This window comes from Cyphomyrmex costatus, unplaced genomic scaffold, assembly GCF_001594065.2.
Source record: "Cyphomyrmex costatus isolate MS0001 unplaced genomic scaffold, Ccosl1.0 scaffold223, whole genome shotgun sequence".
In the NCBI taxonomy this organism is placed as follows: Eukaryota; Metazoa; Arthropoda; class Insecta; order Hymenoptera; family Formicidae; genus Cyphomyrmex; species Cyphomyrmex costatus.
The window spans coordinates 344,484-358,898 of NW_017276291.1; the positions used below are offsets into that span (position 1 = coordinate 344,484).

General features: G+C 31.0%; 1 protein-coding gene across 9 annotated transcripts in view; it reads right to left on the minus strand.

Annotated features, from left to right (window-relative positions):
- Liprin-alpha (PTPRF interacting protein alpha) overlaps positions 1-14,415 on the minus strand; it is a 60,251-nt gene that overhangs the window by 13,266 nt on the left and 32,570 nt on the right. For 6 of the 9 annotated variants that reach the window (XM_018539869.1, XM_018539872.1, XM_018539871.1 and 3 more), the window contains 7 exons: positions 7,953-8,240; positions 7,716-7,859; positions 3,622-3,781; positions 2,855-3,213; positions 2,521-2,763; positions 2,131-2,313; positions 1,925-2,017 (listed from right to left, as the gene is read on the minus strand). In XM_018539869.1, the coding sequence (XP_018395371.1) occupies positions 1,925-2,017; positions 2,131-2,313; positions 2,521-2,763; positions 2,855-3,213; positions 3,622-3,781; positions 7,716-7,859; positions 7,953-8,240 (1,470 nt within the window). The remainder of the gene's footprint in view (positions 1-1,924; positions 2,018-2,130; positions 2,314-2,520; positions 2,764-2,854; positions 3,214-3,621; positions 3,782-7,715; positions 7,860-7,952; positions 8,241-14,415) is intronic. The other 3 variants (XM_018539866.1, XM_018539865.1, XM_018539864.1) reach the window with 3 other exon arrangements.

Below are 14,415 nucleotides of genomic sequence, written 5' to 3' on the forward strand. Positions count from 1 at the left end.
AAATCAGACTTTTATTTAAATAATTTTTCTCAATAATGCTGAGATAAAAATAACGCTTTATTTTGAATATCAGTATAAAATATATAGCGTGTACAAAGAGTCCTGAACATTTTAAATATCTTGAAAAGTAAATATTTCCGAGAAAAACATTTCATATAAAAATTGTGAGAATGTCTATTTACTGATTTATCAATTTGATCTTGGGTGGCGCTACTAAGATCAAATTGATTTTTTTCAAATGAAACATTTTTTTATTTTTAAATTTAATTGTTGGTATCAAGAGTTTTTTGAAATGTTATAACATTTTTAACTCTTTTTAATCAGTATTTTTTAAGCTATAAGACTTGAAAGTTATTATACTACCAACATTAGCATTATTTAAGACCTAAGGTGCCCGATCAGATTTGTAAGTCGTGTGTACATGTACAGAACGCGCGCGTTTTGCGTCTTTTTATCCTCTTCTCTCTTATTTCTCCCTTCTACAGTTATCATTAATTGTAGTAGTTGTCATTTATGGTTATTATTAATTTTTTTTTAATGCTAACGCTAATTGAAGAAGTATATTTTTTTTAATGATGCGAGGATGGGGTAAAGAGGTTTTACGCACAAATGACAGAACTTTTTAATATCAATAAAAACCGACGAGAACAGGCCGTAATGATAAAACTGGATCTTGAATGCTTCTATAATATATAATTGAGTGTAAATTTATATATTATATATTATATGTAGATTTTTAATTGCGCGCCGAATTTTTTCAGACTTGAAACGCAAGCTTTACTAAACTATCGCAGTAATATCACGAGTTAAATTGTTTACTGCGTAGTTTAGTAAAGCTTGCGTTTCAAGTCTGCAACAAAATCTACATACATAGTATATCAATTCGCACGCAATTATATAGAAGCATCCAAGATTTAGCTTGATTATTACAGCCTGTTCTCATCGATTTTCATTGGTTTAAATTTTCACGGTCCTATAAGATTCAATATTATATTTAATATCAAACTTTTATATAAATAAAAATAATAGTATATCTAAATCGACGTCATTCATTTGAATATTTGTAATTTCTTTAATCCTAGCTCATCATATCTATTTTTAGTTATTTTCCTCGTCAAGAGGGTCTGTACGTCTGTCTTTGTCAAGCTCTGAACAGAAAGCATATTTTTTTTAGCCTATAACGTACGAAATTGATATCTCAGAATAAAACTAGATAATTAAAAAATATTTTATTCTTAAATTATATCATAAAACAGTTACAATCTGAATTTGCAATATAATTTGCGCAGTAAATATGCCAAATGGAAGAGACTTAATAAAAAGAAAGAACTTAATAAGTTTTTAATGAATAACGGCTAAAACCTATTCAGGATCATGACCTTGAAAACTCAGATCAAGGTCATTGGGACTGTCTCCCTTATTTAGCATATTTCTTAAAATCGCATTAAGTATGTCGTATCCTGATATGGCGAGCTAAGGTTAAAAGAATCACAAATATTCAAATGAATGACAGTCGAGTTTAATATACCATCGTTTTTATTCCTAAAAGATTGATATTGAAAAGTCCTGTCATTTATGCGTAAAGCCTCATCCCATCCTCGAATCATTGAAAGGGACGTACGCTCCTCTGTTCAGAAGTTAATATTTTAAGGAAATATTTTACAATTAAAGATAACAAAATGTGAGAGAAAAAAAAAGAGAAAAAGGGAAGAGGAGATAGAAACACATACAGAAACGCGTGCGAATATACACACGACTTATAAATCCAACTGGGCAATACATGTTAGGTCTTAAGTAATACTAATGTTGGTATTATAGTATTGTAACTTTTAAGTCTTAAAACATTTCAAGTTTTATTTGATCATACCAACCTCCTATCCCCCCTTTATTTAATAATAATAATTAAATCGAGTTCTCAACTAACCTGGCTAGTAGGAAGAGATTCTGATAGTTGGCCAGGACTAGCTAAGGAAGCTGCATATTGATGTAAATGTGCTGGAGACATTGACGCAGGTGCCTTCATGAAGAAGAAAATACAGAAATATATTATAAGCAACGTGATCTCTTTGCTCATACTTACGTAATCAAACTAAAATAAATAACAATTATTGTATTTACATGATTACTAACGGTATGGTACTTATGCAAATAATCCCTATTTGGACTATGGTGTGATTTTGGTGTGGATCGGCCACTAAGTGGCGGTGATGCTCGCTCGAGACTTCGACCCCTCGCTAATAAATTCATATGTTCGAGGCTGCCGACGCGAGATTCCAGTTCTTCCGCACGTGCTTCCGTACTCTGCTTTTCTTCCTGAGGAAATTCTCCACTTTCAATCGCATATAACTTAAAATTATCAATTTTTCAAGATTTAAAAAAGCTGAGTTAAATTAAACTACAAATATAAAAATAATATGTTGAGTCTGTGATACCTTATTTCATTCATTTTTACATTAATATATTCCGACTTCATATATAAAATAGATCTATGCATATGAGTCATTGTATAATATTAATTACTTGAATTAATCTAATTTCTTTATTAATGGCATCCAATTGTTCTTGTAACATCAATGCTAATGTTTGGGCGTCTGTATGTCCGGTAGGGCTGATTACGTCTGCCGCACAACTGAAGATACTTTCGTTATCTCCATCACCTTCTGCATCACTTGAAACATCAAACGCTTGTTGGACATTAGCAAGCACATGCGCTTGTTGCAACTTTTCCCATTCCTGTTCCGCTAAAGTCCGTGCAACATAATTCTAGAGTATCCAAATTCACGTTATAAATGTTTATCTTTAAACATATACTTAATTAATGTTTTTTATATCTTGATGTACAACAGTACAATACCTTCGATGAATCGTCTTCAATAGATCGTTTACCTCCTCTTCTGGGCAATGAGTGTGTGTCGAAACTACTGTGACTTGCACTTCTCGAAAAGGAACCTGGATCCACAGTATTTGGCGACAAACTTCTTGTTAATGCATCCGTTTGCTGAATATTAAATGCAATTTCCTGTTGGAGCATCTGCCTTTTAACGTTGTCGATTTCCAGACGAGCTTTGCCTAATTCTTTAACAATATCAGCTTTTTCATTTTGCAGATCTTCCGCTATTTTTCTCGTTTTCTCAAGTTCCTGAGTAAGCGCATTTTTTTCTTCCAACGCGTGCATTCTTTCTTTTAAATGCACTTGTAATCTTTCATTGGATTCTAAGCAAAAATTTAAACTATTAACTTAATTAAAAATTTTTATCATATTTATTAATACCAATAAAAATTTAATATGTATATAGGCCAATATATAATGTCAGACATCAAGTATCTGTTGCTTTGAAAAATACTTTATTATAAATTATTTCTATAAGAGTACAATTTTTTAAAAAAATAACAGTATAACAGTAATAAGTAGAAAAGAAATTACACATCATATTCCTAACATCATTTCAAAATAAAAGATGATAAAGATATTTAAATATTAAACGTTATTTGTATATACAAATTATTTTTTTTAGAAAAGTATATTGTCTTCGTTCCTAATATAATCCAAATAATTATTGTTTATAAACCCACAAGCAATTAGAGCAATTTGATACAGAAATAACATTACGTCGAAATTACCAGATAAAAGTTTATCAACAGTTGTACTAAGACGCGTATTATGTTCCTCATTCATCTTTAGTCGTTGATTAACACGCATCACTTCTGCATTCTTTTCTTCTAATTGTGTTTCCAGTCTTTGAATTCTATCCTCTGCGCTACCATGCCTTTCCTGAGCCTGCTTAAATTTTTTATATTAAAGTTATTTATTATAAATTGTAATTTATTTATAATATTATCAATTTTCGTATTGAACTGTTATATATATTTTTAAAAGCATCTTTCATTATTCAACTTTTATGATAATGATAAACATCAATTTCCAAAATAAATGTCAATTTTTATGATTGATTGGAATAGATCAATAGAGGAGGATAAACATATTAAAATGTAATTTAAGGTAAATAATGCATACAACTTTTATGTAGGATAATATGTGTGTATGTGTATTCTTCTATTCATATTATTATACAGTGTGAGTAAGAAATTCCGGACCGATGAAATATCTCAAAAATGTAACATTTTTTAAATGATTCAGATAAAAAGCGTAGGGTTTAAAAAGATCTATTTATTTCTAATCACACCTGTTTAATCTTAGGTGACGTTTCCAAAGCTAGATAAAGATCACATCGATTTTTTAAAATAAGACCCTATTTTTATTATAGAATCTAATGGCAACTGGGCTCTTCAAAACAATATAATAAAGTTTATTTTTATTAAATACTTTTTGAGTTATAAGGCTTAAAATTTACAGTATTGCCGATTATCCAAGGTATCTGACAGGCGGTTAAAACTGTTGAATGTTAAAAATCGTGATCTGGATAACATTTGTCAAGATTAAGAACATTAGAGATTGTTCCTTCTATTTTCATTTTTATATAAAAACGATATTTTAGTACAAATTTGAAAATAAAAGGAACTTTTTCCAATGGCCTTAATCTTGAAAAATGTTATCCGAGTAATAATCCTGAATAATATTTAAAAGATTTTAATCGTTGGTCGGATACCTTGGATAATGCTAATTTCGGCAGTATTATAATTTTCAAGTTTCTTAATTCGAAAAACACTTAATGAAAATAAACTTTATTGTGTTTTAAAAAGTCCTTGACATCAGCTATTAGATTCAGTAATAAAAAATAAGATGTCTCACCTGATGTGATTTTTATTTGATCTTGACGACACTATCCAAGGTTAAGCAGATGCGATCAATAAATAGATCTTTTTAAACCCTACGATTTTTTCTGAAATATTTTTTCTAAAAAATGTTGTGTTTTCGAGATATCTTATCGGTCTGAAACTCCTTATTCAATCTGTCTATATGTATATAGACATATAGGTTGTTTAAAAAAACCATTCAGTATTTATACAGAAGATAATATACATTATATTGAATAAAAAAGCCTTAGTGAGCATATGTTGAATGTTCAACCGTTCCTGACTGAGAGAGATATAAACATTTTTATATGTTAACATCCTGAAAGACTTACTAGATTCTACATGTCGCATACAATGTTTACTTCAATGTTTATAAACTGCGATCAGTATTGTCCTCATTTAATTTCTATACATATTTCATAACAGATAATTTCACTAACAATCAGTCAGTTGTTATCAACTGATAAATGAGGATATATAATACATATTATGTAATTACATAGTTATGTGATATCATGTTAAAAATGTCAGCATATTACTCTAATCAAGAAACGGCAGATATACAGTTTTTGTATAGTCGCGCTGGAAGTCAGTCATGATGCCAATATACAAAAATATTTACATCTCAGAACGGTTGAGCTTTTGACCTATGGTTTTTTTATACACTATATATTTTATATTCAGGTTTTCTATACAGTATGGTGTGTATTATCTACCATATAAACGAAAATAATGGGTGGACAAACGTGGACAAACAGTGGACAAACGAATGCAATAATGATTTTACCAATATTCGCATTTAAGGTGCCAACTTCACAAAGCAGCTCTGTAAAGTTGGAATCTGTAAATGCGAATATTGGTAATATCATTATTACATTTGTCCACTGTTTGTCCATGTTTGTCCATCCGTTATTTTCATTGGTCCACCCTCCAAAAAAAAGTTCTGCACAAAAAAAAATTGTAACACCCCCAAGTGATTATTTTACACTATTACGAAAAATATAATAAACATAGGGTGGACAAACGAAAATAATGGGTGGACAAACGTGGACAAACAGTGGACAAACGAATGCAATAATGATATTACCAATATTCGCATTTACAGATTCCAACCTTACAGAGCTGCTTTATGAAGTTGGCACCCCTAAATGCGAATATTGGTAAAATCATTATTGCATTCGTTTGTCCACTGTTTGTCCACGTTTGTCCACCCGTTATTTTCATTGGTCCACTCTCCAAAAAAAAGTTATGCACAAAAAAAGATTGTAACACCCCCAAGTGATTATTTTACACTATTACGAAAAATATAATAAACATAGGGTGGACAAACGAAAATAATGGGTGGACAAACAGTGGACAAACGAATGCAATAATGATTTTACCAATATTCGCATTTAAGGTGCCAACTTCACAGAGCAGCTCTGTAAAGTTGGAATCTGTAAATGGGAATATTGGTAATATTATTATTACATCCGTTTGTCCACCCGTTATTTTCATTGGTCCACCCTCCAAAAAAAAGTTCTGCAAAAAAAAAAATTGTAACACCCCCAAGTGATTATTTTACACTATTACGAAAAATATAATAAACATAGGGTGGACAAACGAAAATAATGGGTGGACAAACGTGGACAAACAGTGGACAAACGAATGCAATAATGATTTTACCAATATTCGCATTTAGGGGTGCCAACTTCACAGAGCTGCTCTGTGAAGTTGGCACCCCTAAATGCGAATATTGGTAAAATCATTATTGCATTCGTTTGTCCACTGTTTGTCCACGTTTGTCCACCCGTTATTTTCATTTGTCCACCCTCCAAAAAAAAGTTATACACAAAAAAAGATTGTAACATCCCCCAAATGATTATTTTTCGAGTTCGTATCGATTGCTTGAGAATTCATTTTACTAAATTAATGATTTTTTCGAAAAAATACGAATGAAAAATATCAAAAAAAACGAAGAACAACTGAATAATATTAAAAGAAGACGAAAATCATCATCTTCATGACTATTTCAAGAAGCGGGGAAAAATAAAAAATACGAAAATCAATAATTTAAAATGAAGACAGTTAATTAAAATTAACGGAAAAAAAGGAAAAAACAAATAATAATCTCATAAATTAGACAAATCCGGAAAAAAATTTTAAGGATGTATAAATGCTTAAATTTTTTAAAAAATTAAGTAAAGAAAGAACCTACGTTGTAATTTTAGGGGGATTAACAAACCAGTTTGGTCTTTTCCAGATTTGTTTGTGTATCTCCAATAATTTTGAATCGCGCACGTAGCGCGCAGGAAAAGGCTAGCTTAATTTAAATAACGCATTCTATTGTAGCAACAGTAAGAAAATAATAGCGTGTTATATCCATATGAGCAAAAGAATAGAGAGAGAAAAAATGAATATAATATTAATAAATATATTAATAAACATTCAAAAAGTGATACACTATAAATCATAATACATATCTGTTAATAGAATTGAAATATATCGCCATTTACAAAAATAATAGATTTTGTACAGACTAGATTGACTTATACTATTCATGCTACATCATATCAGTTTGCAAATCATATAAGATAGTACATAATCAGTTTTCAAAAATATGTGAAGAAATCATATAACTAAAAGTTCTTGATGCGAATGAATTTAATCTGTAAATTTAGCTTGTATTATTATATTTAGCAATTTGTATATTTCGGAGTAAATATTACAAAGACCCATTGAGTGCACAAAACTACTCGATCTGTATGTGTGCTAAATTATTATGTACCATACACATAGTAGTACAAGACACGCAGCAGCAAATCATTGTTATTTAATAAAATTAAATGAAAAATAAGAGCGTTCTAAAAAAAATATCAAGAACAATAAGCTTTCTAGATACAGATTTTTGGGAACGTTAAGTGCAGAGGAATGAAAAAGGGAGAGCTGATGATGTGACATGATATGATTCCCCTGCGTACCTGATTGGGCCTCCTCACCTGCGTCAGAGCCTCCATCCTCTGCTTTAATTGCTCTTCCATTTCTGGTAACTTAGCATATTGAGCTAATTTCTGTTCTGCAAGCTCTAATTTTTCTTGAATAGCCGCAATTTTTTCCTCTTGAAGCTTCAGTAAATTAAATTAATTATAAGAAAGAAAGTGAGTATTAGAATTAAGAGAAAAAGAAAATAAGAAAATAAGAATTAATCTGTGATTTACCTTTAATTGAGCTTTCTTATGTTGCAACTCCTGCTCCAGCTTCTCGTTGAGGTCATGAAGACTAGTGGACTCTCGTTGAGCATTGAGGTATCGTTTTTCTAAAGTTGCTATTCGTTCTTCTTGGTCTTCTTTTTGAGCCGCATTCTCTCGTAAATCTCTTTGCAATTTAAGACCTGCTTCTTGTGCCTTCAAAAGATCTTTTTGTGTTTTGGATAGTGTTTCCTCTAACTCCGCGACACGTCCGCTTAGTTCCGCTACTCGTCGTTGCCACGTATTTAATTCTGAACTCTACAATAATATTTAAAACCTATATTTAATTAAGGTTTAATTAATTATATAATTAAAAAGGAATAAAAAAGGAATATAAAAAAGGACTATGAGCCAAACAAAATCTTTGATAATTAACCGTTAAACGATAACGTCGGTCTGATCCTAAAGTCATCTGTATTTCCGACTAAATAAACATATATAATATTTGTGTACAATTACTTTTATCTCTTTCACGGATTTGAAAATCTTTTTTCAGGATTAAAGTATATGCACTAATATGTGTCTATGAGGTAGAGTTTATGTCGAGAACGACTAAAAATATCGAAATTGATATCTCTTTTACCATTTCTTATTGTTAGTCCAATATGACGCTGCAGAACTATCATGTTGTAAATTTGTTTCATACAAAGATAGAGCAATCTGTATTTACAAAATAGTAATCCACAGACTAATAGTTTGCATAAAGAAATAGCGTAGAGTTTTTAATATTAGACTCTAATGAAATCGTAATTATTATATGAAAATTTATGTGTACGTGTGACATGCGTGAGTGAAATATTGATGTAATGATGTGTTAATCATCTGTGTGCAAGTGCTGTTTACAATATGATTAATCGTTTTCAGAATCTAACTTTATTTGTTAATAACTTCTGACATCAACTGTCACGAAAGACACTCTATCATAAATTCATAGTATTATTGTATGTCATTTTTTTCTAGTAAACAGTGCAGTGATCTCCTTCGGTGATTCATTGGAAACGTGTAATGCTGTAAAATTAAAGTTTGGAAAATTGTAATGGTGTTACCAGGCATTTACGTAACATTTTTTTGCAGTATACTGAACAAGTATGTATTTCTTCATCTACGTCTTATTTATAAATTTTAAATCTTATTTACTGGTATATTGTTATAGTATAGTGTTGTTATACTGTAACGTTAGAAAAATTTTTATGATCTATACTCGAAAACTACCCAAACAATAATAAAAAACTTGAAAAAAAAAACAGATTCTGGCTAGAAAACACTTTATCTAACATCTCCGAAGATGAAAACTACACACACACACACACACACAGGCGCGCGCGCGCACACACCTGTATGTACGTACATACATATATCTACAATGAAAAGATCCATATATGTAATTTTATATAGAAATTACGTGTTTATGACTGGAAATTTAAATTTTCTAATAAAGTTATATGAATTTTCAATATATGTACGCGAGCACGCACGCACGCACACACAATACTAGGCACACATTTTTCATTGTAAAGAATTTATAAAATTAGTGGAAACATGATACTGGTCTATCAGATCGTCGACTTTATCGCCGATGTAATTTTTTTTTTGACATTACTGTTGAAAGGTTAAATAGACAACATCTAATAATAATTATGCAATCTATAACAAACGTTTTGATCCTAATTGGGTCACTTTCAATGTAAATGCAGACAAATTATTATTGAGAAGTAATTTTACAAGTTGATATTCATGTTAAGAGTTTACAGGTTGTTTGTAAACTGAAACTTATCGAGAAACAGTTTTAATTTTATCAATTATAATATTTTCTTCTTTTCCGTTTTGCTGCTGTTTAGCGTGTGCTTTATTTCTTTGCGGATCTTGCGACTTGTGAATGTACGATCATCTGGATATTTTTTAATAAAGTGCATACTTATATTGACTATCGTGAAACTTGTGTAAATTATTAAAGTAAATTCAACAATTATATTTGTTAAAAGACTTACATAATAAAACTCTATTTCATATTGTAATAGTTGTAAATACTGAGCAATGATTAGCCCATTTTACTATTACATTCGCTCACAATTGTATGAGATATTATTAAAAGTTATCACTTGTGTGAAGCTGGTCCGTCAATATTAAAAAATCGAATATTTTCTTTTTGCGTTCGTTTGCTCATAAATGCCCCGTTATTATTTTCGTTTACTCACTCTTAGTTTGAAAGTTATGCGCAATCTAATTTTGGGATACTTCTTGGATTTTCGAAAATTCCGTACTTCCCATTTCCATATTAAATAAACAAAATGACAGAATCATTGTCAGATTCATATCATCCATTATTACATTTATTATCCCCCTCTTAACATTTCTTTTCCATACTCCTCTCTCTCTCTCTCTCTCATTATAATTTGTCTATATTAAATATATTAAAAATAACCCGATTAGGATCAAAACATTTGTAACAAATTGTATAGTTGTTATGAATTACTCATTTACTTAGGCGTCAAAGATGTTGTTTGGTTTGTGTAATTCTTTTTATTTTTTTTATATTTACAATACTTTATATCGACTACCGGATTATATCACAGATAACACGCTAAAAATAAGACATAAGACATTTTAAAGATATATTAAAAATCTTTCTTTAAAAGATGATTAAAAAACATCTTATGTCTCGATTTTGGTTGTATACTATTTATCATTCAAACTGTAATATTTGTATATTGTCGAAACCAAAAAGTGTGAATGTTATTTAACTCTATTCAAAACAATTCATTAAATATTATGATAATTATGTATGTATACTATATGATAATAACAATAGAAATTCTTCACCTATTGAGCGAGTTATAAGAAGAGAATGATATACATACTAAAGATATCCTATAAATATCGCATGTTAAGATTTGTAGTGGAAAGCATGATATGATCACTGTGCTAAAAGAGGTTACAACATGATGGTCTAAAGATCTGTTTTTTATTGTTGCACTAAATTGTATTAGAATTTTCTTCTCGTAAATTTCAAATAATATAATATGTCAATATATATATATATATATAAGAATCTTATTAGACTGTACATACAATAACATAACCAATAAGAATAAGAAATTAAAAACCTATAACCTATAACAGTCGAAGTTGGATCTTCGTTGCTTTAAATAATTCTATGTAAATAATATATATGTATACTATATATGTATATATCATATATCATAATTAAAGAACTATAAATATGGTATATAGGGTGTTCAGAAAGTGCCGGAACACCTGAATATCTTAGAAAGTATAAGTATTACAGAAAAGTGTTTTAAACAAAAGTTGTAGGGTTCACGTTTGACCTTGGGTGGCATCGTCAAGTCAAGATCACATTAATTTTTTATAATAAAATAGAACCCCCTATTTTCATTGCATATTTTTGTAGCACACCTCAACAGCTTTTCGAAACACTATAACAAAATATTTTTTCATGAAGTACTTTTCAAGTTATAATGTTTGAAAGTTACAGTATCGTCGGCATTTAGCATTATCTTAGGTGTCCTATCGACGACTAAAATCTTTTGAATGTTGTTTAAGATCATCATCTGGATAACATTTGTCAAGGTCAAGGTTAAAGTTGTAGGGAAGACCAGGGCCAATAAAGGGAAGTAATCAACGTTAGGTTAAAAACAAAACACGCGAGACACGCATAAACGTGTCTGAGCACGCAGCAGCGACTGCCGCTCAGTCTGCTGTGACATCTCGTTACAAACTCAAATATGGAAGAAGTTACGCTAAAATTTAAAAAAATTGTACATGTAAGTAAATAATTTGTTCTTAATGGTTTTTGTTTTACATTCATATGTAGTTGACCGATGTGCGTGAAGTTAGCACCGTCATTTTGAAAAAAAAATAAAATAAAATTTGTGCTGAATTGTGCTAGATTTGTGCTACATTGTGCCGCAAGAATTAATGACATAACTCAAAAAACAAAGCGTTAAATTGAAAAAAACGTTTTTTTCGCCAGTACCGCCGTTTTGTTTAATCGGCGAAATAAATATTGTGATGAGTTGTGCTCGATTTGTGCTACATTGTGCCGCAAAGATTTCAGCCGTTCTTTCATAACACCAAAAGTTATGACTAAAAATAGTTTTTCCCTCCGTGTTCGGTTTTTTGCCTATAAATCGGGTTTGTAGTGCTTCCATGTGATCGATACTATATATCTGAGTTGTGCTAGCGTAGCACAACTCAGCACAACCGTTAAATTCGCCGGCACAGCGATATTAAGGGTACTTTACTCTTGAATGCGACCCTTCGCACAAGGCTATTTTGTTCAAAATTTGGGTTTGTAGTGCATCCATGTGATCTTTAATATCGATGTGCCGGCGAATATAATGGTTGTGCTGAGTTGTGCTACGCTAGCACAACTCAGATATATAGTATCGATCACATGGAAGCATTATAAATCCGAATTTTGAACAAAAAAGCATTGCGCGAAGGGTCGCGCTCAAGAGTAAAGTATCCTTAATATCGCTGTACCGGCGAATATAATGGTTGTGCTGAGTTGTGCTACGATAGCACAACTCAGATATACTGTATCGATCACATGGAAGCACTACAAACCCGATTATGGCAGAAATTTATGGGCAAAAAACCGAACACGGAGGGAAAAACTATTTTTAGTCATAACTTTTGGTGTTATGAAAGAACGGCTGAAATCTTTGCGGCACAATGTAGCACAAATCTAGCACAATTCAGCACAAATTTTTTTTTTTTTTTTTTTTCAAAATGGCAGTGCTAACTTCACGCACATTGTTGACCGAGATATTTGATTTCTGTTAGAATAGTAAGTGTTGTTCTTACTTAATAAAGTCCAATAGATCATTTTTGTTTATCTCCTTGTTATCGTATACTATTAAAATGTTTTTACAAAATGAACGGATGGGGCTGATAGACTACCCTCAACATGGAGCTATATGATTCATTCAGTGTGTGTATGACGACTTATAACCTACTCTCAAAACTTTTTGCAGTGAAATCTCACATTAATAGAGTAAAAATACAACAACTTTTGAAAAAGATTTTGAACCCTATAACTTTTTGTCTGAAACATTCTATAATACTTATCCATGATATTCAGGTGTCCCGGCACTTTTCAAACACCCTGTATATGCATTAGTGTAGACCTTATCCTTCAGTCCTAAAGAAAAAAGTTTAATGATGTTAAATCGCATAATCTTAGTGGCCAATTGATGTCTCCGAAACGTGAAATTAAGTGACCAGGAACTTTGTGAACTGTCTCTGCAAAATTTTCACCATATTTGCAGTAAATTTTTACGATATTTATGCTTTTGTTCAAGCGTATATCGTTCCATTTTCGTTAACCTCAATGTTTTTACTAATCAAATAGCTAAATAAGTTAGTTCTATCTCTGACAGGTTTAAAATGCTGTGAATTTAAAATATTACCTCTTGTTGGAAAATTCTGTAGATGTATTATTAGTATCAGTAATCGCTTTCAGTAAATTAGAGAGCTCCGTTTATCGTAAATAGTAACGATTACCATTTCGACTTGTGTAAAGTTCGTATGTTCGTACTCTGAATTTCTGTTGCGGGTACCGATTCTAATAACAAGGCTTCGCGATATTCTTTTGTTACCATCCGTGTACACGATCTATGAAATACATTGGATACTCGTTGTTATTCTTCGTTAATTGATGTGTAAGGGTCTGCGCACAATAGGAGAAATATTAGGAACAGATATTAAATGTAAGAATTTTAACCTATCAGAACTGTGTACTGTGGAATGTGCGCTTTCTAACAGGTTAAAATTATTATATTTAATATCTGTTCCTAATATTTTTCCTATTGTGCGTAGACCCTAATTCTTTTAGTCTGTCTCTATAGGTTGGATTATACTGGCCGTAATCTGTTAACTTATGCTGTAATCTGTAAAAATTGACCAATTATAATCGATTATTCCCCTCTTATTCGACTGTGATTGGTCAATTTTTACAGATTACGGCATAAGTTAACAGTTTACGGCCAGTATAAATCAACCTTATCAAGTTCTCCAACATCCTTCCCGCTCACTACGAACCACTCCCCTTTGCCAATTCCGTGGGTAAGCGATCAGTTATCGCCCATCGCGGTAAACTATTAGCGTTTGATTTTCTGAGTAAAATATAAAGATAATTATTCGAAGAATGGCACGCTCTCTTGTGCCTGGCGTCCAACTAGAGTTAGAAAAATATTGCGACAATTATCGATTAAGGAAAGCCATGAAATAAGATCGGACGATAATTAGATGGAATATTTAGAAATAAATTACAATTAATTCTTTCTAATATAATGATTGTCGTAAACTAAGGTTACTGAATAGTTAGAATTACAAAAAGTGTTGGCAATGACTTGATCGCAAGTGTGCGCTTCGTTCAGCGTTACGGTCCTTATTTCCACTTTCTATAACT